Source organism: Acinonyx jubatus, chromosome B1, assembly GCF_027475565.1.
Source record: "Acinonyx jubatus isolate Ajub_Pintada_27869175 chromosome B1, VMU_Ajub_asm_v1.0, whole genome shotgun sequence".
Taxonomy (NCBI): domain Eukaryota; kingdom Metazoa; phylum Chordata; class Mammalia; order Carnivora; family Felidae; genus Acinonyx; species Acinonyx jubatus.
In genome coordinates, this window is record NC_069382.1 from 159,411,624 (window position 1) to 159,436,172 (window position 24,549).

General features: G+C 36.5%; 2 protein-coding genes across 29 annotated transcripts in view; one reads left to right on the forward strand and one right to left on the reverse strand.

The window, feature by feature from the left end:
• Positions 1-3,458, forward strand: part of LNX1 (ligand of numb-protein X 1) — a 183,037-nt gene extending 179,579 nt beyond the window's left edge. For all 4 annotated transcript variants that reach the window (XM_027056814.2, XM_053217359.1, XM_053217358.1 and 1 more), the window contains 2 exons: positions 1,246-1,404; positions 1,767-3,458. In XM_027056814.2, the coding sequence (XP_026912615.2) occupies positions 1,246-1,404; positions 1,767-1,902 (295 nt within the window). In that variant the 3' untranslated portion in view covers positions 1,903-3,458. The remainder of the gene's footprint in view (positions 1-1,245; positions 1,405-1,766) is intronic.
• FIP1L1 (factor interacting with PAPOLA and CPSF1) overlaps positions 63-24,549 on the reverse strand; it is an 80,924-nt gene continuing 56,437 nt past the window's right edge. For 14 of the 25 annotated variants that reach the window (XM_053217371.1, XM_027056865.2, XM_053217363.1 and 11 more), the window contains 6 exons: positions 22,744-22,770; positions 20,665-20,719; positions 18,806-18,861; positions 11,540-11,753; positions 4,011-4,148; positions 63-3,427 (listed from right to left, as the gene is read on the reverse strand). In XM_053217371.1, the coding sequence (XP_053073346.1) occupies positions 3,280-3,427; positions 4,011-4,148; positions 11,540-11,753; positions 18,806-18,861; positions 20,665-20,719; positions 22,744-22,770 (638 nt within the window). In that variant the 3' untranslated portion in view covers positions 63-3,279. The remainder of the gene's footprint in view (positions 3,428-4,010; positions 4,149-11,539; positions 11,754-18,805; positions 18,862-20,664; positions 20,720-22,743; positions 22,771-24,549) is intronic. The other 11 variants (XM_053217366.1, XM_053217365.1, XM_053217374.1 and 8 more) reach the window with 1 other exon arrangement.

The following is a 24,549-nucleotide window of genomic DNA, read 5'->3' on the forward strand; positions in this document are numbered from 1 at the left end:
CAGATCCTACAGGGTAAATGTTTCACACCAGAGGTCTTCCTGTGAAATACAGCAGATGAATATTTTGCAATCAAAATATGGTTGTTGTTTTATTAAAAGAAAATTATTTTTCAGCTATCAGTGAAAGAAATTACTGTAAATTATGTGTGACAACAGATACAAAACAAAACAGAGTTGAATTTTACCACTACATTTTCAAGTTATCCACCAAAGTTAAAGCTTATTTTAAGTTGGAATCAGCAACGTCATGAAGTCGCATTTACACTGATTAGCAAGGTCAGTAACAAATAGAATGACCAACGTCATCACTTAACAAAACCTTTCACATGAGACAGTTTATTGGTTTTCCAAAAGGCAGTTAATATTTTAAGGTACAGCTTATAAACAAAACAATCATATCTTGATTTTTACCAATATGAAAATGCTTTCTTTTAAACCAGTTCCTCAACTGGGGGGTTTTAGTCCAATCCAGTTCCTGACACACAACCTGTCACAACTGTAACACAGTTTGCACTTGCTTTGCACCTGTGTCAACACTGGTCCAGCTGCCACCAAATAGTTCCTTCCCTCTAACCTCTATGAGGATTGTGCCCATTCGCAGAAGACCTGTGGCCTCTCCTTCTCCCATTCCTTCTGTCCCTTGCTATTCGGTTTACTTTTTCTCTTCCCTTATGAATCAGTCTTCTAATCTCTAAAAGTACCTCGATTTCCATTCACTTTATGCCTGCATACTTCTCTATAACCTGTCAGGCATGTAGAGCTACATTTAAACTGGTATTATTTCAAGAGTCAAAACTTTGGCAAGTTAGGGTTAGGTTTAAATTTTTTTTCACGGAGATTAATCATTTAAAGGATTTTTGTCTGCATTAAAATTATATCCACAAGTAAATAAAAATATGTCGCTAAGTAGGCTTGAATTGGCTCATCAATAAGGATTTAGGCATTTCCAACTTTTTAATATAAATTGAGACATTGAATCTTTAAGCCAAAAATAGGCTTATTTTTCCCACTAAACATGTAAACAGAACATAATAGTATTTTTTAAGGGGTGTTTAGCAACGGGAAACAGTTCAACTGGAAAAAGCCAGCTAACAGCACAAAACGTCGCTGGGCTATGACAATTTTGAGTAAGACCCATCCAATGCTAGTCTGAAAAATGCCAATAAAGGGCACGGGAGATGAATCCTAATTATTACTAAGAGTTCAACCGATCTGTGCAGATAAATTGCTTACATTCTATTTCAGGTACCTATATAACTGTAAAGATGTCATATTACGAAGAAACACAGCTGGGAGTCTGGGCTTCTGCATTGTAGGAGGTTATGAAGAATACATTGGGGACAAACCTTTTTTTATTAAGTCCATTGTTGAAGGAACACCAGCATACAATGATGGAAGAATTAGGTAATAATGATGGCTTATTTCCAGTGTTTTATATATGCAAAAGCATGGCCCCATTAGAAATATCTCATGTATTATATACCTTGTTTTATTGGTAAGAAAAATTTACATAGCATTCAGTTTCTAAGAATTCCCTGGTCCCATACAGCAACTTCCCATACTTTTAGCATCCTTTCTAACAGAAGCTGAATGGAGAGTGTGTGCAGAATTCAAGTGAGGAGGGGGAAAAGCCTTCATTAGGTTTTTTTAGAATTTTATATAATTAAGATTGACAGATGTAGTAAGAGCTAGGACCACCAGATACACTTGCATTAACCTTAGCTACAGACCAAAATGTTAATCATGGGTTGTTTTATGTTTTTTAGATGTGGTGACATTCTTCTGGCTGTCAACGGTAGAAGTACATCAGGAATGATTCATGCTTGCTTGGCAAGGATGCTGAAGGAACTTAAAGGAAAAATTACTCTTACCATTGTTTCTTGGCCTGGCACTTTTTTATAGAACCAATGATGGGTTGTAGGAAAACAGAAAACCACAAATAAGCTAAGTTGAAACAATATATTTATCTTGTCAATTTTTATATCTAAAGGATAGACTGTAAAAATGTAAACTAATGTCAGGAAAGTGTGATCTGATGAAAGTCCATTACACGTCCGAAAATGTAATTCTCAAAATATAAACATTAGTAATAGTTCTTATTCAGCGTGGAGGATTTCACATTACAACTCTGTTTATATTTTTCTATTCATTAAAAAGCTCTTACATGGCTGAGATAATTTGTATGCCCCCACTGAATTCAAATCCTATAATTAAAAATTTGGTATATGCTGAGGCGTGTAAAGTGTACATTATGGACATTTAAAAACCAATTTACAGCCAGAGGATTTTAAAAGTGCACTGGTGAAGAAACTGTTCATCAAATGAGAAATAAATATTTTTCAAATTATAATTGTCTTTTAGTATGTGATACTAAGTTCATTTCTACTACCACTACTCACAGGATCCTAGTAACGGATTCTCTCAAAACCATGTTGTTACCATGACTGACAAATACATCCTAAGGCTTATCCCTAAAAATGCTCACAGACTGTTATAAACCTGTATTCTTAGATTTAATAGGAAATGACTAATGCAAAGCTCTTGTCTTTTCATTCACAATTAGCTAGTAACTATGTAAAAACTCCACGTGCTGCTCAACCAATGAGCCTTGGAAAAAGCATCAAGAAAGGCCAAACCAGCTTGACCCTGGCTCCTGCAGATAGCCGTGAAGCAGTTCAACTTTGTGTCACAGTGACGGGTATCTGTCCACGTGCCTGCTCTAGAAACTACACTTCGGGCAGGTTATTTCAGACACCACCCAAAGGCCTGTAGATTTTACTAATTTGGATATAAAAGTTCCTCATTTAGTTCCACTGAAAACCCATCAAAAAGTTGTGATAGCAAGACCGTGTCTTGAGGTCTTCAGCCGCAGCAGTGCTGACAAAGACTGCCCTTAACTTTTAGACTCAGAGGTGCCTGTTGTAACGCCATCTCTTAAGAGACTGGTATTTGATTAACTCAAGAAAATGATGGCCAAGGTGGAACCCTGACCATCAGATACTGTGTGTGTACACAGCTCTTTAAAATTCCCTGCTGAGTGACTCATTCACATTACTTTCTTGGATACAAAGTCATTGCTGTCTTTATTTTTTTTTAAATATTACAAGACAAAGATTTTTAACTTAACATGAAAAATTCACTCTTTTATTTTGAGAAAAAGTTAACTTTTCATACTAACAGAACAAGATTAAAGGTAAATTTCTTAAACATCATCCAGAAAAATAACAAGATTTATGGTACACTTCTGGCCCTGACAGACACACAAGGCCTTAGCCACGCCTATTCGGCAGGTGCAGCTTCGGTGCTCTCCTGTTCGGGGGCAGGCTCACTGCCAGCTTCCTTTCCTTCTTTGCTTCTTTTAGATTTTTTGTGCTTGTGTCTCCTGTGACTGTCTCCTTCTTCACTTTCATGGCGACGTCTACTATTACTGAAGGAAAAAAAGGTGTGTTCTTAAGTAGTGAGAAAAAAACCCCACTTTGTCTAGGTAAATTCTAGGTAAATTCTCAATATAATACTGGGTTTTAAATAAACCATTCTTTTTCTCAAGCACATTTTGAGAAGTAATCAGTTTCCGTGATTTTTATACAGATTATATTTACATTACAAGCTCCCCTTCCTGATATTATCCTAGAGTCTCAGAGCCCATATACTTTATTCAGAAAAACTTTTACAAATTAGAAATGGAAGCACTAAATCATAAAAGGAAATTATTTCTCGGGTTGACTTTGGGTAAATAGGCATAAAAGAATTTTTTAAGACTATTACTGGTTCACATGCTAAACAAAACCCTCTCCCAACAAGACAATGCAGCAAGTCTATGGGTATTAAATGCAGTCTTGTTAGATTTCAAAACCTCTGTTGAGCCTATAAGAACCAACTATTTCAACACCTTATTCTTAATCCTCCAACGAGGAACACATATGGTCTACCAGTTATTTGGAAATGTTTAACTTTCCAACGTCACACCAACGTCTCCTGGCTTCCAAGTGACTCACTATAAGAGAGCAAACCTGCGAGATGACTTGTGTCTGGTGTCCTCCTTCTCTCTGTGTCGTCTCTCTCTGTGTCGTTCTTCTTTCTCTCGACTTGCTCTGTGACGCTCATACCCTCTTTCCGCATACTCCCTGTATCTGTATCGTTCTTCGTCACTGAAATTGGAATAAAAACTTTTCATGACAACTGGACTAATTGAGTCTAAGCCAGAAGCCTCCATGTTGTTGTTATTAGCATCTTATACAGAATAGATGCAAAATACACTTGTTGAACTGAGGGAAACGATGCCATTCCCCAATTATTACTAGATCTAATATAAAACAATTACATGTTAAAGGTCCAATTTTGTTTTGTGCTTTCACAGTTTAGAAATTTTATGTAACAATGAGGGTTTTTTCCCAAAAAAACTGGGAGCAATAACAGATTTAAAATTTCATTGGCTTCATTTTCTTTTGTTCCTTTTAAAATTAAAAGCATGTTTGTATATCTTAGCTTTCCAACCAAAACTCTTATATTTTTAGAATCTCTGTGTGCCCAAGATTTTATAAGTAAAGATACCTGGCTCACAATGGCTATGGAAAGTAGATGAAAGTGCTTACGTTCTTCAATCACATGAAGAATACATTCATCTCATGAAGAAGTATGTAAGCCTGAAGAACAGAAGGACATCAAAGCAGCTTCCACAATATCCACACACAATGCAGGCAGAACTGCTTGTGGACACACAGTCTGACATCCCAATTGCTTAATACTCTGGGTACGTGTGTGGCTGGGGACGGGCAGAGTCCCCTGGACGACAGCAAGTGCACACACCTCTGCTGCAGCTCCATTTCCTGACTTTAGATCGAACGGACTGGTGAAGCTAGGACTCATGGCTAGAGTTGGACGGTAGTCTCTTTTTTTTTTAACCTCTCTAGACTGGTCCTCTTTTTGCATCTCTTCACTTACAGTCTTCCCTCCAGCTTTCTCTTAATCTTTCCAATCTTTTTTTGGTTGTTCACAGAGGTCAACACTTTCTACAACCTATTATCGGTAAACTCCCTTAGAATAAAAATATCTTCTAGAACACTACACACTAAAGGGCTCTGGTTTCTAGAAAGGTCTAATACAAATTATCAAATCAGTAACTTGCATGACGCATCGAGATGTTAAGGTATATGAGTGAAAGTAACAGGACACAGAATCAGTTAAAAGTATGAGCCACATGAAAGAAAAAGTCAACTTAATTATGGTCTCCTACCAAAAGTAATGATTCAGTAGTGCTACAACTAACGTCTCCTATTATTGACCAAGTTCTTCCTGCCTGAGATACAGTAAACATTTCAAAAACTTACTAAAAAAAGTATACTGTATGTACCCACATGGACCCACATTTTCTGACCATAAACATATACTCTGTATTTGGACAGTGGAAGCATGGGGCCTGAAATGCAATGCTGCACTGCATTAAGACGGGAAGTGCAGAACAGACCAAGGACCACATCCTGATCCTGCTACTGACTAAATGTGTGACCCAGGGTAAATTAGTTAACCTCTCTGGACCTGTTTTCTCATCTGTAAAACTGGCAAGTGTCATTTTCAAGGTTGTCGGAGAACTGGCACAACAGTGGGCCCTCAATAAATGGCAGCTAACGTGCAGGCTCTCCCCATCTTCAGTCAATTCAGTGCTCAATTTTTTAGAAGCAGAGCCTTTTTCATAAAAGTGACTGACTCTCTTATAATGTTTCTGAAGGGGAATAACCATGACAAACGATTATCATAAGTAGTATCCTCCATAAAAATGAGGCCTTCTTTGTATTGGGTTTACATAAAAATAAGGTCAATTATTGCAATTTGTCATTTGTAACCCTCTTTTCTCTCTCATCCTAACACCAACTCTTGTTAGCTGTGAGGCCCCTAAGATTCTGAAGACAGCCACAGGATGTGGTGTCGGAAGATTCGGCCTCACACACAGAACATAATGAGGATCTGTCCTTCCGTCCCCTTCTCTGATAAGCAGCTGTGGCGCAAAGGTTTCTCTAGGCCTGGAAATCATTACAGCTCACTTCAAACACCCTAAAATGACCAGCCTTCTTTCGGGCCCACACTTAAGCAGCCTAAAAAACAGATGTTGAGACTGGTCTATAATTTGCAAAACAATGACCCTGTAATTTGTAAGATAACACACACTACATGCCTTATTTCAAAATGTCAGTCTTTAAGAAAAATGGCCCTTCCTTTTATACTTCACTGGGGTTTTCCAGAGAACACTATTCCTGGGATAATCCAGAACAACACAAAATTCCTCCATCTTTTGCTGCTCTGTCCTTGAACTTTTAGTCAGATTTTGGTAAACACTGACTCCTGATGCCCTATAGCTTACCAATATGAAAATCAAATGTGGTTTAACTATTAATCGTTTTAAGTCTCCATAAAAACTGAGTAACATCTGTGCATGCGTGTATTTGAAACTGAAGAATCAGAGAATTTAGCCTCAAATATTCTATAAATGTATTATTTACACAAAGAATTTATGAACTCTAGCAAAGCAATTCAATTTAGTCTTCTTACGTATATCAAGTTTACATTCAGCACCTTGTGAACATGTACATTCTAGAAATAACTGTGCTATCTCAAATATATCCATTTGAATTACATTAGAAAAAATTCAGCTTCTGGGGCACCTGGGTGGCTCAGTCAGTTAAGCGTCCGACTTCAACTCAGGTCATGATCTCACGTTTTATGAGTTCGATCCCCACATCAGGCTCTGTGCTGACAGCTCAGAGCCTGGAGCCTGCTCCGGATTCTGTGTCTCCCTCTCTCTCTGCCCTCCTCCTGCTCATGCTCTCCCTCTCCCTCTGTCTCTCTCTCTCAAATAAACAAAAAAATTTTTTTTAAAAAAGGGAAACAATTCATTGCCTGAAAGTAATGCTCTTGAATGTAACAGAATTACGCACTATGTGGTCAAGGTTAACAGCACATATCCCATCGCACTATATTCATACTGAAACACAAAACCTACACACATACTTATTGTATCAACCTTTACTTACTTATACTTAATAAAATGTTATCAGCTCCTACAGTCACTATTAGGAGCTATAGGAAGGAAAAAGATGAATAAATAAAAGATGAATAAGTCCTATTGTTTCTTATGGCACTTTTTTTTTTAGGTAACGCTCAAAACTACTAACCCGTCCTAGTCCCCTTGACAACATTACATGCTTAAATCTGTAAGGATAGCGTGTGAGTATTTCTGTATCCTTAGCACATAGCTCTGTTCCTGGCATATAACAGGGATCAGAAAATGTCAGTTACATGAATGAATGAATCACCTCCACCCACTGATAAAGAAAGTTCATACAGAGTAATAAGAAAAATAAAAAGTAACAGAATTTTTTAACTAATTTCAAGACTAAAAAGGATTTTAAGTAATATCTCAACCACTTTTTTCAGTAGCCCATATAGCTCTCTACCGTTGTCTTAATTTCTTCACACATCCATTTCCTCATCTGCCAAGTCAAAATTTAGATTAGATAATCCCTAAGGACCTTTTTGGAGTAAGAAGTCTATAATTACATGATCACATCTAACAAAACATGCTGCCTGAATCAAGGATATGCTCACATCCTTAACTGATCTAGCAAAATCAGAAAACTGTCTGTGTACATTTATCCCATCCATAAAAATAGCTGGTATAAAAAAAGTTATTTTGACTCATTTCATTCTATATTGTGATGGTACCAAGACTGTATATATATATTTTTAAATGTTTATTTTTGAGAGACAGAGCGTGTGTGTGCATGCATATGCAGGGGCACAGAAGGGGTGGAGGGACAGAGGATCTGAAGCGGGCTCTGTGCTGATGGTAGTTCCATGCAGGGCTTTAACTCTAAACTGTGAGATCATGACCTGTGCCAAAGTCGGATGCTGAACTAAGCTGCCCAGGCACCCCACCAAGACTGATATTTTAACGAGATGCTAAAATTAATGCTTTCCTAATGATAAAGTTTGATTTTTCTTAATTTCAAAATCTGCCTAGCTAAAACAGAGTTTCACACAACAGCTTTCAGAACTGTCTTTACTATATTCATCTTCCTCCCCTGCAACGTATGGCATTTTATCATTGCATGTTAGGCATTAACTATACAAAGTGCTGAGAATACAGAAATGGAAGATGGTGGCCAACGCCCTTAGAGAGGCTTGCTAAGAAAAACATGCTTTAAAGAAGATACGCTAAATACTTAGCAAGTGAAGGAAATAATTCCATTTTTGGGGGGTTCAGAAAAGCTCACAGAAGACAGGAACAACATGAACGAGTATGGAACTATGCGGGATTTCCAAAATACCATCTAGTTCAGCATAGCTAAAACATGGGATATGTTGGCTTGAGAGAGAACTGGGTGTTCTAAAGTGTAGGAAGGTGTACTGGCCTGGGACCTGTGGATCATTAGGAGAACTCTGAATTATTCTCTAGACCAGCACACGTGCCAATACCACGTCAGCGTATGAATTCTTTCCAGTGGCACAAAACGTTCTGAGGCATCGACTGCCACCCACAACTTCCAGAAACTTTCCTAAACGTGAACTGCGTAATGATACATACCAGCGGGTAAAGCATCATGCCGCTTCTCCAATCTCTTCTCTCACAATCGACTTCCTAGCCCTTTACAAAAGGCATTCCTTTTACCAATTTTACTCTGATACATTGACTCAGGGTGCAAAAACAATCATGGCATTAAAAATATCTAATTTAAGGGGCTCCTGGGTGGTTCAGTCAAACATCCAACTTTGGCTCAGGTCATGATCTCACAATCCGTGAGTTTGAGCCCTGCGTTGTGCTCTGTGCTGACAGCTTGGAGCCTGGAGCCTGCTTCGGATTCTCTGTCTCCCTCTCTCTGACCTTCCCCCATTCATGCTCTTTGTCTCAAAAATAAACATGAAAAAAAATTTTTTTTTTAGATATCTAATTTAAAATATTAATGTCAGATCTATTTTATTCAAGGAATAACAAAGCTTCTATAAGGCTTTCAGTCTTCCTATCTGACACATTTTTCTGTCAAGGATAAAATACGGAGTAAGAAATGGGAGTATTCTGTCTTCTGGGATGTCCTAACTTCAGATATACTGTATGTAAAGTAGTGTGGTGGAAGTCATAAGCAGTTTTCCTTGACCTAGTTAAAACAACAAACAAACAAAATCCACTGAAGTCCCTCTGAAGAAAAGCAAATCAAAAGTGTTGAGGGGCAGCATCTTACACTCATTTAAAGTGAACAAAAAAATGAAATCAGACTTCTTTTCTGATAAAAACTTGTGATTTGGCTGTCAGGACTGATGAGAGCTGTCTTTTACCAATTAAGTTATATGGTAGCTATTTTCCATAAATGGAATGAGGAAAAATTGCAACTCCAAGGTTTGCATGAAAATATTTAACAAAGTCTGTTTTAAAGGCTATCTGCAAAAATGTATTAAAATGAAAAATTCTTTCTGAGCATATTAAGTTTAAAAAGATGCATCTGGGGCGCATAGGTGGCTCAGTTGGTTGGGCCTCCGACTTTGGCTCAGGCCATGATCTCGCAGTTTGTGAGTTCAAGCCCCGCGTGGGGGCTCTGTGCTGAGAGCTCAGAGCCTGGAGCCTGCTTCGGATTCCGTGTCTCCCTCTCTCTCTGCCCTTTTCCCACTCACACTCTGTCGGTCCGTCTCTCTCTCTCTCTCGAAATAAATAAACACTGAAAAATTAAAAAAAAAAAAGATGCATCTAAAAGTAACTTTAAACGAGTATAACTGGAAGTTTTTTGAGAAGTCTTAGTAAAGCCCTTTTGGTGTTCTTTCATAAATTCTAGTTTTCTCAGTTTAAATTCCTGAATGTACTGGGTTGAATTGTGTCTCCTCCCGCCCCCGGAAAAAGAGGAGTTTGAGCCCTAACCCCTGTATCTGTGAATGTGACTATTTTTGGAAACAGGGTCTTTGCAGATGTAATTAAGTCAAGGTGAGGTCATACTGGATTTGGTTGCACCCCAATCCAATGACTGATATCCTTATAAACAGAGAGAAATTTGGACAGAGACACAGAAGGGAAGATGAGACATGAAGACAGAAACACAAACTGGGGTGACGCATCTCAGAACCAAAAACACCGAGGACTGCTAACAACCACCAGAAGTTACAAGAAATGGAACAGATCATTCCTCAGAGCCTATGAAAATGAGGAAGATAGGCTGGCACCTTGGTATCAGACCTGTAGCTTCCAGAACTGCAGAAAGGATTCACTGTTGTTCTAGTCCACCAGTGTGTCGGACTTGGTAATGGCAGCCCAAGGAAACAGTTACACTGAGTAACAAATACTTTCACAAACCAGGAGGTTTCCAGTTCTCTGCTTTCAAGAAAGTTGAATAGCTGATAGAGCCGACAGATCCTTAAAAATAATTTTGATGAGGGGCACCTGGGTGCCTGGTGACAGCTCAGAGCCTGGAGCCCGCTTCAGATTCTGTGTCTCCCTCTCTCTCTGCCCCTCCCCCGCTCGTGCTGGTGCTCTCTCTCTCTCAAAAATAAATAAACCTTAAAAAAAATAATAATAGTTTTGATGACAGGTTACCTATGTAAATCTGGCATATCACTGAATCTACAGGTGCTCAATTAATTAAACGATAGAGCCACAACAAAATTCCATCAATTCTCATTTAAGTATTTTATGTGAACAAGGCTTATACATATATATATATATATATATATATATAATTTTTTTTAGAAGAAACATAATTAATGGAAAAGTCTGTTTTTTCCTAGCCACAGTAATATTCACTCATGAATACATATACTTAATTGGGGATGGGCAGAAGTCCTCCATAATATTAAGGGATGTAGTTCCACTAAATTATTTTCAAAGGTTGCTCTATCTATATATATTTAAATAAGTAATAATTAAAATGAGGGGAAAATTTTTTTAAATACTTAATCTTACAGTCATAAATTTTCTAGACATTTAAACTTACCATAGGTATGCTGCAAGAAAAATGGATAGAATGATCCATTTTTAAAAACTTATTCAAGAATAAAAATATTTTACAGAGGAATAAAATTCTTTGGGGAAAGTTGCTCAGAAATAAGAATTCAAACAGAGAAATGTGAAATTTCCAACTGTTAAAAGAGAGTCTGTTACATGCATTTTTACAAAATATGATGACGAGGTTTAGCAAATCACTATAATGCTCTTAACCCACTGGGTATGTTTAAAATTTGAGTGATTTTATTTCAAAATTGTAATGTTTATAATATACTGGAAATTATCTCTTGCCAACTATTTAAACTTAAGATAAAAATCTTAGATGAAAAGATAAAAATATTTTCAAATTCCTTTAAGGAAGAAGTAAACAAATTGAAGATTATTGTTTTGCATAATGGAAAGCATCTAGGAATTTAAAAAGCCTTAATGCTTTTCACTGGTTATACTAACTACTCTTAAAGCAATCCCTTCCCAAGTGAATTAGATTTTCCATCCTTGCGCCAAATATAAATTCTAAAATGTACATGAAATACATGTGTACGAATTCCTGCACGTTCAACAAACCTGTTAAAAACACTTGGTGTAGGACTGTGATCACGCTCCCGCTCTCTCTCTCTGGTGCGCTCTCTTTCTCTGTCTCGATCACGGTCTCGCTCCCGGTCTCGGTCTCTGTCTCTATCTCGGTCTTTCTCTCTTCTTGCATAATAGTCCCACTGCTTGCTGGTATCCACAAGACTAGGCCATGAAGGAGCAGAACCAGGAAGGTGGGGAAAGGCAACTAAAGAAAAAGACAGAAACGATTCAAAACAAAAGTTATGGCACTTAAACAAAATGAGACAGACAAAACTCTACTGAAAAACAAGACAAAACTCCCACCAAAAATGTTTCATCTATAGATTATAATGGAAACCTAGGTTATAAATAGAAAAGAGAAATAATGCATGGTAAATACCCATAGTCTGAGGTAACATACAGAAACAAACCTTTAAGCCCTAACATACAAAGACAGGAACCAGAATTAGATACACCACAAACTTTCCAATACTAAAAACATAAACCAGATATCTTCAAAGTGTTGAGAGAAAGTAATGGTCAACCTAGAAAGATATCCTAAACAAAATTAAATCTCAAGAATAAGAATAAAACAAAGACATTCACAGATTCAAAAATGAGCAAAAGTGGGGGCGCCTGGGTGGCTCAGTCGATTAACCGGCTGACACTTGACACTTGCGGCCTAGGTCATGATCTCATGTTTCACTGAGTTTGAACCCAGCATCAAGCTCTGCACTCCCAGCACGGAGCCGGCTTCGGATCCTCTGTCTTCCTCACTGCCCTTTCCCCTTCGCACGCATGCTCTCTCCCCCTCTCAAAAGTGAATACACGTTAAAAAAAAATTTTTTTTTAAATGAGAAGTTTTAACAGACTTCACCAAAAGAACTTCTATGAAATATATACATAATACATTCCAAAAGTAACCACTAAAATAATAGAAACAAAATGTATAATTTCAAAACACTACAAGGAAAAACAGAATTTAAAAAAATATCTGAAAAACTCAGTTCAAAAAGACCTGGAAAGGATGAGGGTTAGAGAAGACAAGTTTGATCAGTTCAATAATCACAGTAATTCAAGAGACTGAATTCACCAGTTAAACGAAAGAGTTTGATTAGTACTTTGAAAAACTCTGAAAACAAAAAAACAAAACCTCTAATATTCTGAACATAAAGGACATAAAAACAACAAAATGGTTCAAAGCAGAAAGATGGGAGGAACAGGAAAATACCAATCCCCCTAATCTCTGTAGCGCTTCAGAAAAGGCTAGATTAACAACAAAGCAGACTCACAAAGAAGGATTACCTGGACAGAAAGGGCCACAAAAAGGGAATAGACGATGCATCTCACCAAGAGACAGAACTAAACTTCCAGGTGGCTAACAAACAAGCTTAAATTTTTAGAGAGTAAAATAGCTTGAATATATAGAAAGAAAAAAATCCACCTTGATCATGGAAGATTAACATAAATGCTCTCAATTACTGCCAGTATAAGCAGACAAAACACTTTCACTACAGATAATAGAAGATTTGAGCAAAACACTGTTAACAGGCTTGATTTAATGAATATAACAGAATACTGCCCAAAACAGCTAAATAATAATCATTCTTCTCAAGCACATATGAAACACTTATAAAAGTACATTATGTACTTTCATAAGTAAAATAGACAACCTAATCTCTATACATTTCAAATTAAAGACACATTTCCGAAAATGCAGGGGTAAAAAAAAATAAATTTTAAATCATTTAGGAACTGAACATAAAAATATGACATCAAAAGTATAGGGATGCAAACTGTTCTGGAGAGAAATTTAATCTTAAAAAACATTAGATGCATTAGAAAAGATGGAAGGCTAAAGCTTAAGAACTTAGACACAAACAGAATAATCATACAAAAAGGAGATAATAAAGATAAAGTAGAATAGAAAAGAACCATACAATAAGAAAAAAAAACTGAAAGGTGGTTTTTGAAGACTAGACAAAACATAACAATATTCTGACAAGATTAAGAAAAAAAGAGGCCACATAATCAAAACCAAAAAAAACCACAATTACAGATGTTACAGAGATTAAGAATATAGAGGATATACTTTATACCTATGCATTTAAGAACTTAGCTGAAATGGACTAATTTCAAATGATCAATCAATAATTTACCAAAACGTGACTCAAGAATGGAAAGAAATCTTCACTGCTCCCCTAACTATGAAAGACATTGATCAGTGACTTGAAACCTTCCCAAGAGACTAGATCATTTTTATAGTTGAGTTTTACTAATTTATAAGGTACAGACCATTCTAATATATAAACTTCAAAGAAAAGAAAAAAAAGATTATTCTCTAACTTATCCCACGTGGCTTGTTAATATCCAAACCAGTTAAAGACAATACAAATAAAGAAAAATGATAGGCTAATCTTACATATGAACATAGATGTCAAAATCCTAAATCAATCAATGTTTATTATTATTTTTTTAAAGATAACTAATCATGACCATGTTAGTTTATCTTAGCAAATAAACAGTGACTTGATGTTAGAAAAATTTAGAAATTTACCACATTAGCAGATTAGAGAAGAAAAACGGTATGGTTATCTCAGAAAGCATTTGATTAAAACTCAAAATCCATTCAGTTTAAAGGCTCTTGAAAACTTTCCTTGATCTGATATAGGACTCCATCAAAAACCAAATAGCAAAAAAAGCCTGGTAGTAAAAATGTAAAAGCATTTTCCTTAAAAATAAAGGGGGGGGGGGAGCTTATAAGACAAGAACTCCACTTTCAGTACTCCAACATTATAAAGAGATGCTGGTCAGAACAGTTAAGAACCCTCCCACAAAACAAACAAACAAACAAAAAACAGGGAGGGAAGCAAGAATCTGAAAAGTAACAAAATCATTATCTGCAGATATGTATTACAGGCTAAAAAGCCTTTACAGACAAATTATACTGAGTTCAACAGATAACTGGCTACAAGATCAATATACATATTGATTACTATATACATACTATATGTATAAATAGAACAAATACCAATCCTATTTCTAAATACAAGCAAATACAAAACAGGAAGTTCGAATGAATATATCACTTAAAACAACAAAAACATTAGATACCAATGACTAAATCTAACCAAAGACGTGCAAAAATTTTGTAAAGATAATTATAGCACTTGATTGAAATATATTAAAGAACATCTCCATAGATGAAGAGAGTTCTTGTTCGTTGATGGACTCAATGCTGTAAAATACAAATTCCACACAAAATGATCTAAGCATCAATGTAATTCCAATCTAGTTTAGAAACAGCAAGGACTCTGGAGCCAGGCTGCCTGGTTTCAGCTCCTGATTCTGCCACTTATTCTGTGGTACCAGGGAAACCACTTAATCTGGCTGTTCTTCAATTACTTCATCCATAAAATGGGAATAGTAACAGTACACCTGCTTTAAAAGCTGTCAGGACTACATGAGTTAACAGCGTTTTGTCTAAAGTAAGCATAATATAAATGTCACTAATCTAAATCTCAAAACAGTCGTTCATGGAACTTCCAAAGCTGATTTCAGAATGGATATGTAAGAGCAATGGCACCAGAATACTTCTGAAGCAGGATAAGTAGGTAGATTTTGCTGAACCAGATAGGAGATTTACTATAAAACTCAGTAACTAAGCTAATGTGGCATTATTAGCAAAGGAGAGTTAGTCAAGTCTAAGAAGCCATGAAACAGATTCAAGCGTACATGGAAACCTGATGGATGGGACATTATAAATCCCTCAAGGGGGATAAACTATTCAACAAATCACACTGGGACAATTATATCATTACCTTATAACACAGGCAAAAATGAACACCAGATGGCTTAAGGACATACATGAAAAACAAAATCTGAAAACATTTTTGGGGAAAAAAACCTTGAGATGGAGAAAGTCACAGTTCAAATGTGAATCCAATCATATTTTTTTAAGTTTATTTATTTTGAGACCGAGCAAGTACAAGCAGGGTAGGGACCGAGAGAGAGGGGAGAGAGAGAATCCCAAGCAGGCCCCACACTGTCAGTGCAGAGCCTGATGCGGTGCTTGAACCCACGAACTGTGAGATCATGACCTGAGCTGAAACCAAGAGTTGGATGCTTAACCGACGGAAACCACCCAGGCACCCCAAATATGAACCCAATTAAAATGTAGTATGATTTTACAGTTGATGAAGTCTAAGAAAAAAAAAGGTAATTTCTATTTGCCATTGGAACTTTCTCCTTTGCAGGGCTTGAGTATTATTATCTCTATACAATATTTATATAGTCCTAATAATGTAAATATGGTTTATTGTTTAGCTTTCAGAAAAAAAAATTTGTCAGGGCACAGATAGTTTGGGTTATAGGACAGAATATAAATGTTCCTAAGCAGAAGTATGGCTGACCAAAGCTGGCAGGCGGAGGGGGAAGAAGAGGTGAAGACCTGGAAATTTGCCTGGTGATAGGCACTTGATAGTACATGAAACCAAGGACATGTAGATAACAGAAAGAGGTACAAAAATAGTCATAACTTCACTGGTGGGGAAAAGAGAGGGGTAGTGATGGTAAGTGAGCAAAATACACATCTATCATAAGAGGATGATAACAGATGGTATCTATAGTTATATAAATCAAGAAATAGAGTGATAAGCTTATATACAAATGCTATGCAGACCATCAGAAGAACTAAAAAGCATCAAAAATGCTGGTCTCTGCAGTTCTTTGATATTTCTCCAAAATACTTTTTAACTGGGTCTTACTTTATAAGCACAATATATTTAAGTTTATTCATTTTGAGAGAGAGTGTGTGAATGTGCATGAGCAGGGGAGGGGAGGAGGGAAGGGGGGGAGAGAAAGAGAGAGAGAGAGAGAGAGAGAGACAGACAGACAGACAGACAATCCCAAGCAGGCTCTGTGCTTTTACCGCACAGCCTGACATGGGGCTCAATCCCATGAACCATGAGATCATGACCTGAGCCAAAATTAAGAGTCAGACGCTCAATCGACTGAGCCACCCAGGTGCCATGAGCACATTCTTAATATATTAATATGCACATCAAGAAAAATTAGTAAGCAGTGTTTGAGGATAAATTACAAAATCCTAAAATAAATTAACAAAGGTAAAACAGAATTACCAACACAGAGGAAGATGTATCATCATCTACATTCCAAAGCTTTGTTTGATTAGGATGAAGAAAACTCCTTTCTTCTCATTAATTTTTGCAATATGCTTTATAACTCTTATTACTAAAGAAGTCCTTCATATTTTAAAAAAATGCTTCTGAGAGAGGTGTTGGGGTTGGAAAGAGTGAAAAGAAAACTCTTGCTAATATACTGATTAAAAATTTGCATATATTACTTTGAGAAAAAGCTAAATGCTTAATAAATACTAAATAATGAAATCTTCCACAAGGAAACTGTATAGGTAACCTCAAGAATGAAGTCTTACTCCTTCTGATATGGGCTATTCCTCATGTTTATGTGTACGGAAACAAATATACAAGGAATCTCACGAAAAAGAAAAGGACAAGTGCCTTAAAAAAAGGTAAAAATAAAATTTTAAATAATTAAACAAGTAATGGGTGCCAAGGCCTTACATATTATGGGCATTGTGCTGAGCCCTTTATGCTCAAACTTTATTTTACAGAGGAGGAAAAGGATTTAGGTTATTTAAGTTATCCCAAGTTACAAGGATAAGATAGACGCAGGACCCACCCCCAGGCTAACTGCAGGGCCTGTGCTTTAACAATCAAGCTACCCTGCCTCAAAGTGCAGAAAAGAGAGAGAACTCGGAGCTTGCTGGAGATGGTGGGGATCATCATAAAAATCACAGCTAATATTTGAGGGTTTATTAAATGGTAGGACGAAGGTGCTTTAATGTAGTCTCACTAAGTTTAATAGCTGAAGATCTATGAAAGTCACATAAATAATGAGAGGGAAAAGTAAGACTCCAACCTAAGGAGTAGGACTTCCTGGGAGCCCAGCAAGAACTAATAAACAAACCAACAAACCAATAAAAGGCTGTATAATCACTGAAACAAGTCAACAGAAACAACCACCTTTTGATGTGAATAAAGGGCATACATGTAGTCTGGACAAGGTGGGTCTGAAGGACAGTACAACACCCCGATACAGATACCTACCTGGTAAATGGATGTAGATAACTGACACTTGACCTACTGCCAAGATTTATAACTTCTACTGTGCAAATGCCTTTGGGGTATTTCAATGTTCTCCATCCCCAGTGGTACTACATGAATACAAGACACCATCATTTCTTCCCCGGATTATTCCAGTAGTTTCTTGTTCCCCAAATCAAGCAGCATTTTTGCCATTTCTCCTTCCATCCACCCTACAAATCCACAATTTCCTCACAGTAAGTAGCCAACATGGACCTTTTTCAAATGTAAGTCTAGCAATTTCATAGCTCAGCATAGAACTAAATGGCTCCTCACAGCCTTCTGAATAAGGTTGAAAATCTATACAGCATGGCTATCACACCTTGCACAACCTCCTGTCTCCTCTCTAAACATTCATCATGCAATCTCTACACTCCAGCCACACCAGACTTCTTTCAGTTCATGCCTACCAGCTTCTCTCTCACCCCTATGCCTCTGAACATGATTTCAATCTCAAATAACATTATCTCCCTCTCCACCCCTTCTGGAGTGGGAGACCCCCTCCACTATGCTCCCATGACACCTTCTTCTGTCACCTGGCTGTTCCTCACCAGGCTATAAATTTGATAAGGGTTTATAGCTTACTGTATCCCTAAAATTAGTGCAGTGCATAGCACTTTTAAAATAAATGAATGGATGATCAAGAGATCTAAGCAGAAGGCGGTATCAGAAGCCCCTAGAATGGATTACTTTGTAAAGAGTGAACAGGAAAGAAGACCTAGCCAAATGATCTAGAAGAAAAAAACAGGGGAAGAGGAGAACAAGGTTAGCTGGCTGACCTGAAGCAAGAAACAAAAAGATTATGAACGAAATTTGAGACAATTTGCTGACAAATCCTAAATCCTTTTAGGAAAAGGCAAGGTACAAATATCCATGCTGTCACCATTTACTAATTTTTAAGAGTACAGTTGATAAAAAATGAAAATTCTTCTGTAAAGTAACCTAGAATGTAAGACACAGTTATTCCTTTAGTTAATATTTTTTAATTGCTCTATAAGATAGTACTTTAAACAACAGAAGTATGTTTTTATTGCTTTAAAAATATTTAAATACTGGTTCGGACTGAATCTGGGCAGCTAAAAATAATACTTACCATTGCCATATGGAAAAGCACGTGCAGAACGACTATCGTAACCAGAGGAATGTCCACTGTTGAAGAAAAATGTATTTTTATGTGTTGCAAATAAGTTCTAAATTTTAACAGTTTGGTGCAAATGCAAAACATCAAGGCAGAATTATGTCTTTCATTTAACTACCATATAATGATAAACCTTAATTCTGTAATTTAACTTTATAATACAAAAACAGGCTTTTAACCTGAAAACGTATTAAACCTAATACCCACTTGTAAAAAAATATAGCTTCCTAGTACTTTTAATGTGAACACAATCAATTCAGCTTGATTCCCAAGGTAAGAGAAAACTTTGAGACTAACAGAGTACTTGAGACTTTGCTAAAATTTAATCTTAAAAAAAGAAAACAACAGGTTTTGGGGGCACCTGGGTGGCTCAGTCGGTTAAGCATCCGACTTCGGCCCAGGTCATGATCTCACGGTTTGTGAGTTCGAGCCCCGCATAGGGCTCTGTGCTGACAGCTTGGAGCCTGGAGCCTGCTTCAGATTCTGTGTCTCCCTCTCTTTCTGCCCCTCCCCAGCTCATGCTCGCACTCTGTCTCTGTCAAAAATAAATAAACAACAGGTTTTAGGGCGCCTGAGTGGCTCAGTCGATTAAGCATCTGTCTCTTGATTTCAGCTCAGGCCACTGTCTCGAGGTTCATGAGACTGAGTCCTGCAACAGTTTCCATGCTGAACCTGCTTCAGATTCTCTCTCTCCCTCTCTCTCTGCCCCTTCCCCACTTGTACTCTCTCTCAAATAAATAAAACTAAAAAAAAAAAAGGGTTTTAATGATTCAGAAATTCAGCCCCACTGACAGGATAAACAAATAATACTTTTTAACATTTACTGATTGAGAAAAATATTTAACAAGGACGTAATAAAATTAAATCCTTATATTCTCACAATTAAGACTGGGCTTTATCATTTCCTTTTTGAAAATTATGCGTGGTTTGATGCTATTGATGTAAAGTTCTCACAATTTTTCTATTAATAGAATTTGGATCATTTTTCAGAAATACACTATTTTCATCAAATTTACTTGGTACTTTAGAGGAAATAGTAATGGCTACCATTTTTTATTGATTTTTATCTGCCAAGAATTGTGCTGATTGTTCTATTCACTCGCTGTTTTAATCTTCACAACTCTATCTAAACACCATTTGGTAAAAGGGGAAACAGTCTCAAAGAACAGTTATGAACCTTGCCTAGCAGCACAAAACTAGGGAATTCTGAAGCCAAACTCTGAGCCAGATTGGAGACTTCCAAAACCTATATTGTTCAACACCATATTGCCATCTATGTAAATAAATGGCATCTCTGTAAAGAGGTAAATACTCGCTAGTACAGTACTTCTAGTGCTGCAGGGCATAAAAAATAAGGCTACTGCCATGTAGAATGGATCCAATCTTCCTTTGTGAAAGCTGAGTTACTGCAGGCTCATAAAGAATAGGGCAGCTTTTATTATGGTCCGCATTAAGAACTGTCCTTACTTAATCATAAAACAGACGTGCATTATTCATGATTACTAGTCAGTTGTAGACACCACAAAAATGACTACAGCCACGTTTTTACCAATCTAGGAATTTCTTTCATCAGTGTGTCATAAATCAAACCAAGATATTTCAAAATACTATCATTTGGTTTTCTCTGTGCTGTGTTGTTACGGGACTATAGGTCCAACATCTTACATAAAAGTAGCTAACCCAGATCCAGACTCAGGCACTACTTCATGTTTACAAAATTAAATCTCTGAAAATATCACCAAGATACGTATGTGACTTTTCTGTCAAAAGTCTACAAATGATAAAAAAGTTTTATACTATCCATACTGATTTACCTTTCTATTGTTGGGATAAGAGATGGAGGTGGAGCGCCTGGTGGAGGAGGAAAACCTGAAACATTCAATCATAAGATAAAAAAAGTTAATAGAATGTCCATTTAATGTCAAGTATGAAACAAAGTTGCTGCGTATCACTAAATTTCTCTGGGGACATAACGTGCTTCTCTATGTTATAATGGACAGAAAAAATGAAGCTTAAACTTATAAACAGATTTTTTGAGCAAGAAAACTTTAAATGAACAGTCTGGTCTAATACACAGAGCACAAACTGGGAGTCAGGACACCCGGTCATATTTTCAGCACCACACACAGCCCATTTTGTGAGTATGAGAAAGTTCATCTCAATGCCTTACCTTATCCATATATAAACAGTAGTAGTGTTGCCACCAGATATGTTATACTTGAAATACTTTTGAAGAAAAGCAAATAAAATAGCATTTACCTCTTTCAAAAAATACTTTGTTTTAGATGTATAGAAATTTCCTTAAAATTATAATTTTTAAATAAAATCTTACCAGTAAATATATAAATGCTTAAGGCTGAGAACATCCATCATAAAATATGTTTTAGATAGCACAACCCTGAAGAACTATTTTACAAAGAAGGGCACATAATATAGTTTCTGGATTAGTCTGGAAGGAAAATAATTTGTATCTTTATATCATGAGGTCTGCATTCCCAGTAATTCATAATACCTAAGTGAAATACCACAGAATATGGCTAAAAGGGACCTTAACAGTTAATCTACTCTGCACTTGCAAGTTCAGATGGTCAATAAAGCATCCCAACAAAAGACTTTAAGATTCTACAACTTATGATACCAATTCCTTCCAAGTTCTAACAACCCTCACTGTCAGGAAATGATCTAAATTACGTGACTTACATCTCTCACACTACAATTCATATGCTGTCCTGAATGACAACAAGAAGCAATCCATCGTCATATACTCTCTATCACCCTCTACATATTTGAAAACACTTCCACTAAGCCTCCTTCTTCAGTCATTGATGTAAAAATGAATCCCAGTTCTCTTAACCCTTCTCAAAGTCCATTTAAATCCATTTTCGGCCCTGCTGCAAGTTGTTTCAAATTCACCATGCTCATCTTCACTGCACCCAGTATCAGGATCTGTAACTTCTCTATTAAACATCTCAGAACTATGAAGTTTAGCAATTAATGGGAGGAAAAAGCCTATCTTATACACCCTTTCAACCACATTTCTTTTTAAACTAGACACACCAATGGCTCCTTTAGATGACTTTTCCTGATAAGCCTTTTTCAGCCACATTGATATACAATCAGTGACTCCCTATCCCACAACTACATATGCATACTATCCTCTGCTAAACTTCCACGATTTCTGTTTATCAAGGTCATTGTGAATCCAGACCCACCCTTCCGAGCAATGTCATCTCTTCTTTTTATATTCCTTGGCCTTTAATACTGAACTCAGTAAAACACTTGCTATCACATTTGCATCACACTCCAAAAAAATATTTTTAAAAAGGCAACACTGACAAAGTATCAGAAAACAACCCTTGGTCACATACATACTATTGATCACACCATTACAACAATCAACAATTTAATGACCACCCTAAGAACAACCATCTGACCAGTTGTCAATCTACCTAATTGTATGGTTCAGAACGTATTTTCTCACGATACTGAGTTATGCCAGCAGGGTAAAAAAATCAGAAACCATGAAAAAGTCAAGATAAATGATCCTTCTCTTCTCTTTGCAGTTGCTTTAGCATATAAAAAATTCACTGGTCTGAAAATACTTTTTCATACAAATATTTTTTTATATCCCATACTGTTTTCTTCAACAAATTGATATGGTGAGAATTTTCTCAGACTCTCTATTTCTACAAAAAGTGGGTAAGACAGGTATAAGAAAACTAAATATCTTAATCAAAACTGGAATGAAGCAAAGGCAGAGCTGAAAATAGGACCTTGAAATCCCAATAGCCTATTCCACAGTCTAACCACATCGACACTGTCCCTCCTGGAACTATAAGCTTGAAATTTCATGTTTATTAACAATGATGGAGAAAACATGAAAAAAGTTTTACCTGGAGGTGGTACAGTTATTGGAATACCTAAAAAACAAGTGATGAAATTTAATATAGTAATTGGATTTTATAACCTGTTATGTATTTATGCCATCACCAAAAAAAAAAAAACCTTTGAAATAAACCCCTCGCCTCATTTTCCTGGCTTATTCACTCAAAAGAAGCATTCTGTTTTCTTGCAGAGGACCAACAATTCCAGTATAACATCCAACTTCCTGATGAAACCCCAGTCTAACAACTTGGTAACAAGATTTCCCCCACTAGGTGTAATCACAAAGTTAGACATCAGTTAAAAAAGCACACTTGTGCATTTTTTGTGCACAAACATCAAACTCCATGAAATTAACACTAAGTTTGATAATCAACATCTGATCTTGTTATTTTCATAGAAAAATTGATCAACAGGCTCTTTAATACTGTACTTAATACGAGATAACTCTGAAGATGATGAATATTCACTTTAGTAAAGCTTTGTGGGACCTTCAAATGTTGCTGTGGATTGTTTTACTGCTGTTGACAGGATTGGGGAAAGGTTATTATTTCCTTTGATATGTGGGAGTAGAAAAGGGGGATATAGCCAATTCATATAGATGTGTGTGTGTGTGTGTGTGTGCGTGTATAGATATATACACGCACGCACACACACCCCCAGGGCACATTAAGATAAATGTGGACAATTTACTTCTATAGGAGTCAGTATATACTAATCTGAATGACTCTCATTCATTTGCACATTATAAACTTTAAGAAATAAACTATGCATAAATAAACATTCCTAATTTACACTGGTGAAATGTGCCCTTAAATCCTAATGTAAAACTTATGTGGCATACAAATTCTATTTTTTTGTATGAAGAATAATGACATTTCTAATTAGGAAAATAGAAAAATTTTTCATGAAAAATTTTATACCATAATTTCAACAGTCAGAATGGTTTACTAAATCCTATCTTAAAACTGCATCAAAATTCGTCCAAAAGACGGAGGGGGGGGATGTCAAATTCATTAATTAAATGCATGGGGAAAAATAATGAAAACAATCACTTTCAAATGTTTTCTTGTCAATGGAAACATCTGCTAATAATTTAAATTTTTTCTGCACATGTTTTACCAGAATGAGAGGTTTATATAAAAAAAAAAAATCTAAAAGTAGCCAGAGGCCTTAAAAAGGAGAATGAAGCACCTGATTTAACTGCCCACACATTAAAGGATATGCTAAACTGACAAAACCAACAAGACTGAAAAAGATATATAAAAGACATGTAAGCCGTTATGTTTCGAAAATTGTTAGACCTCCAAATGTCTACTAACTTCATCTACACCTCATGGCAATTCTGGTCCATCCTGAAGTTACCTTGCTGCTTCCTACATTACTAACAGAATCCAGCAAACAATACAAGCTAGCAGAGTCCCAGACACCATACTAAATGGGAAAAGTAAGAAAGGCAGAGCATATTAAGTGTTCTCAATATCCATTATTACCTGATTTTCTTTAGAACAGTATGAAGTCTTCAGAGCACTGTTTAACTTCACTATGTGGCCTGGTTTTTACATTTAACTACATGATTGCTTTCTTAGGGGTACAGTAGTCCCTCCTCAGCCATGCTTTCCAGTCTCAGCCACAGTCAACCACGTCTGGAAGCAGGTGATTCTCCTTCTGACATACTGTCTGAAGGTCAATAGTAGCCTAATGCTATGTATGTCACAGTGCCTATGCCATTCACCTCACTTCATCTCATGACGCAGGCATTGTATCATCTCACATCATCATGAGAAAGGTAAGCACAATACAGTAAGATATTTTGA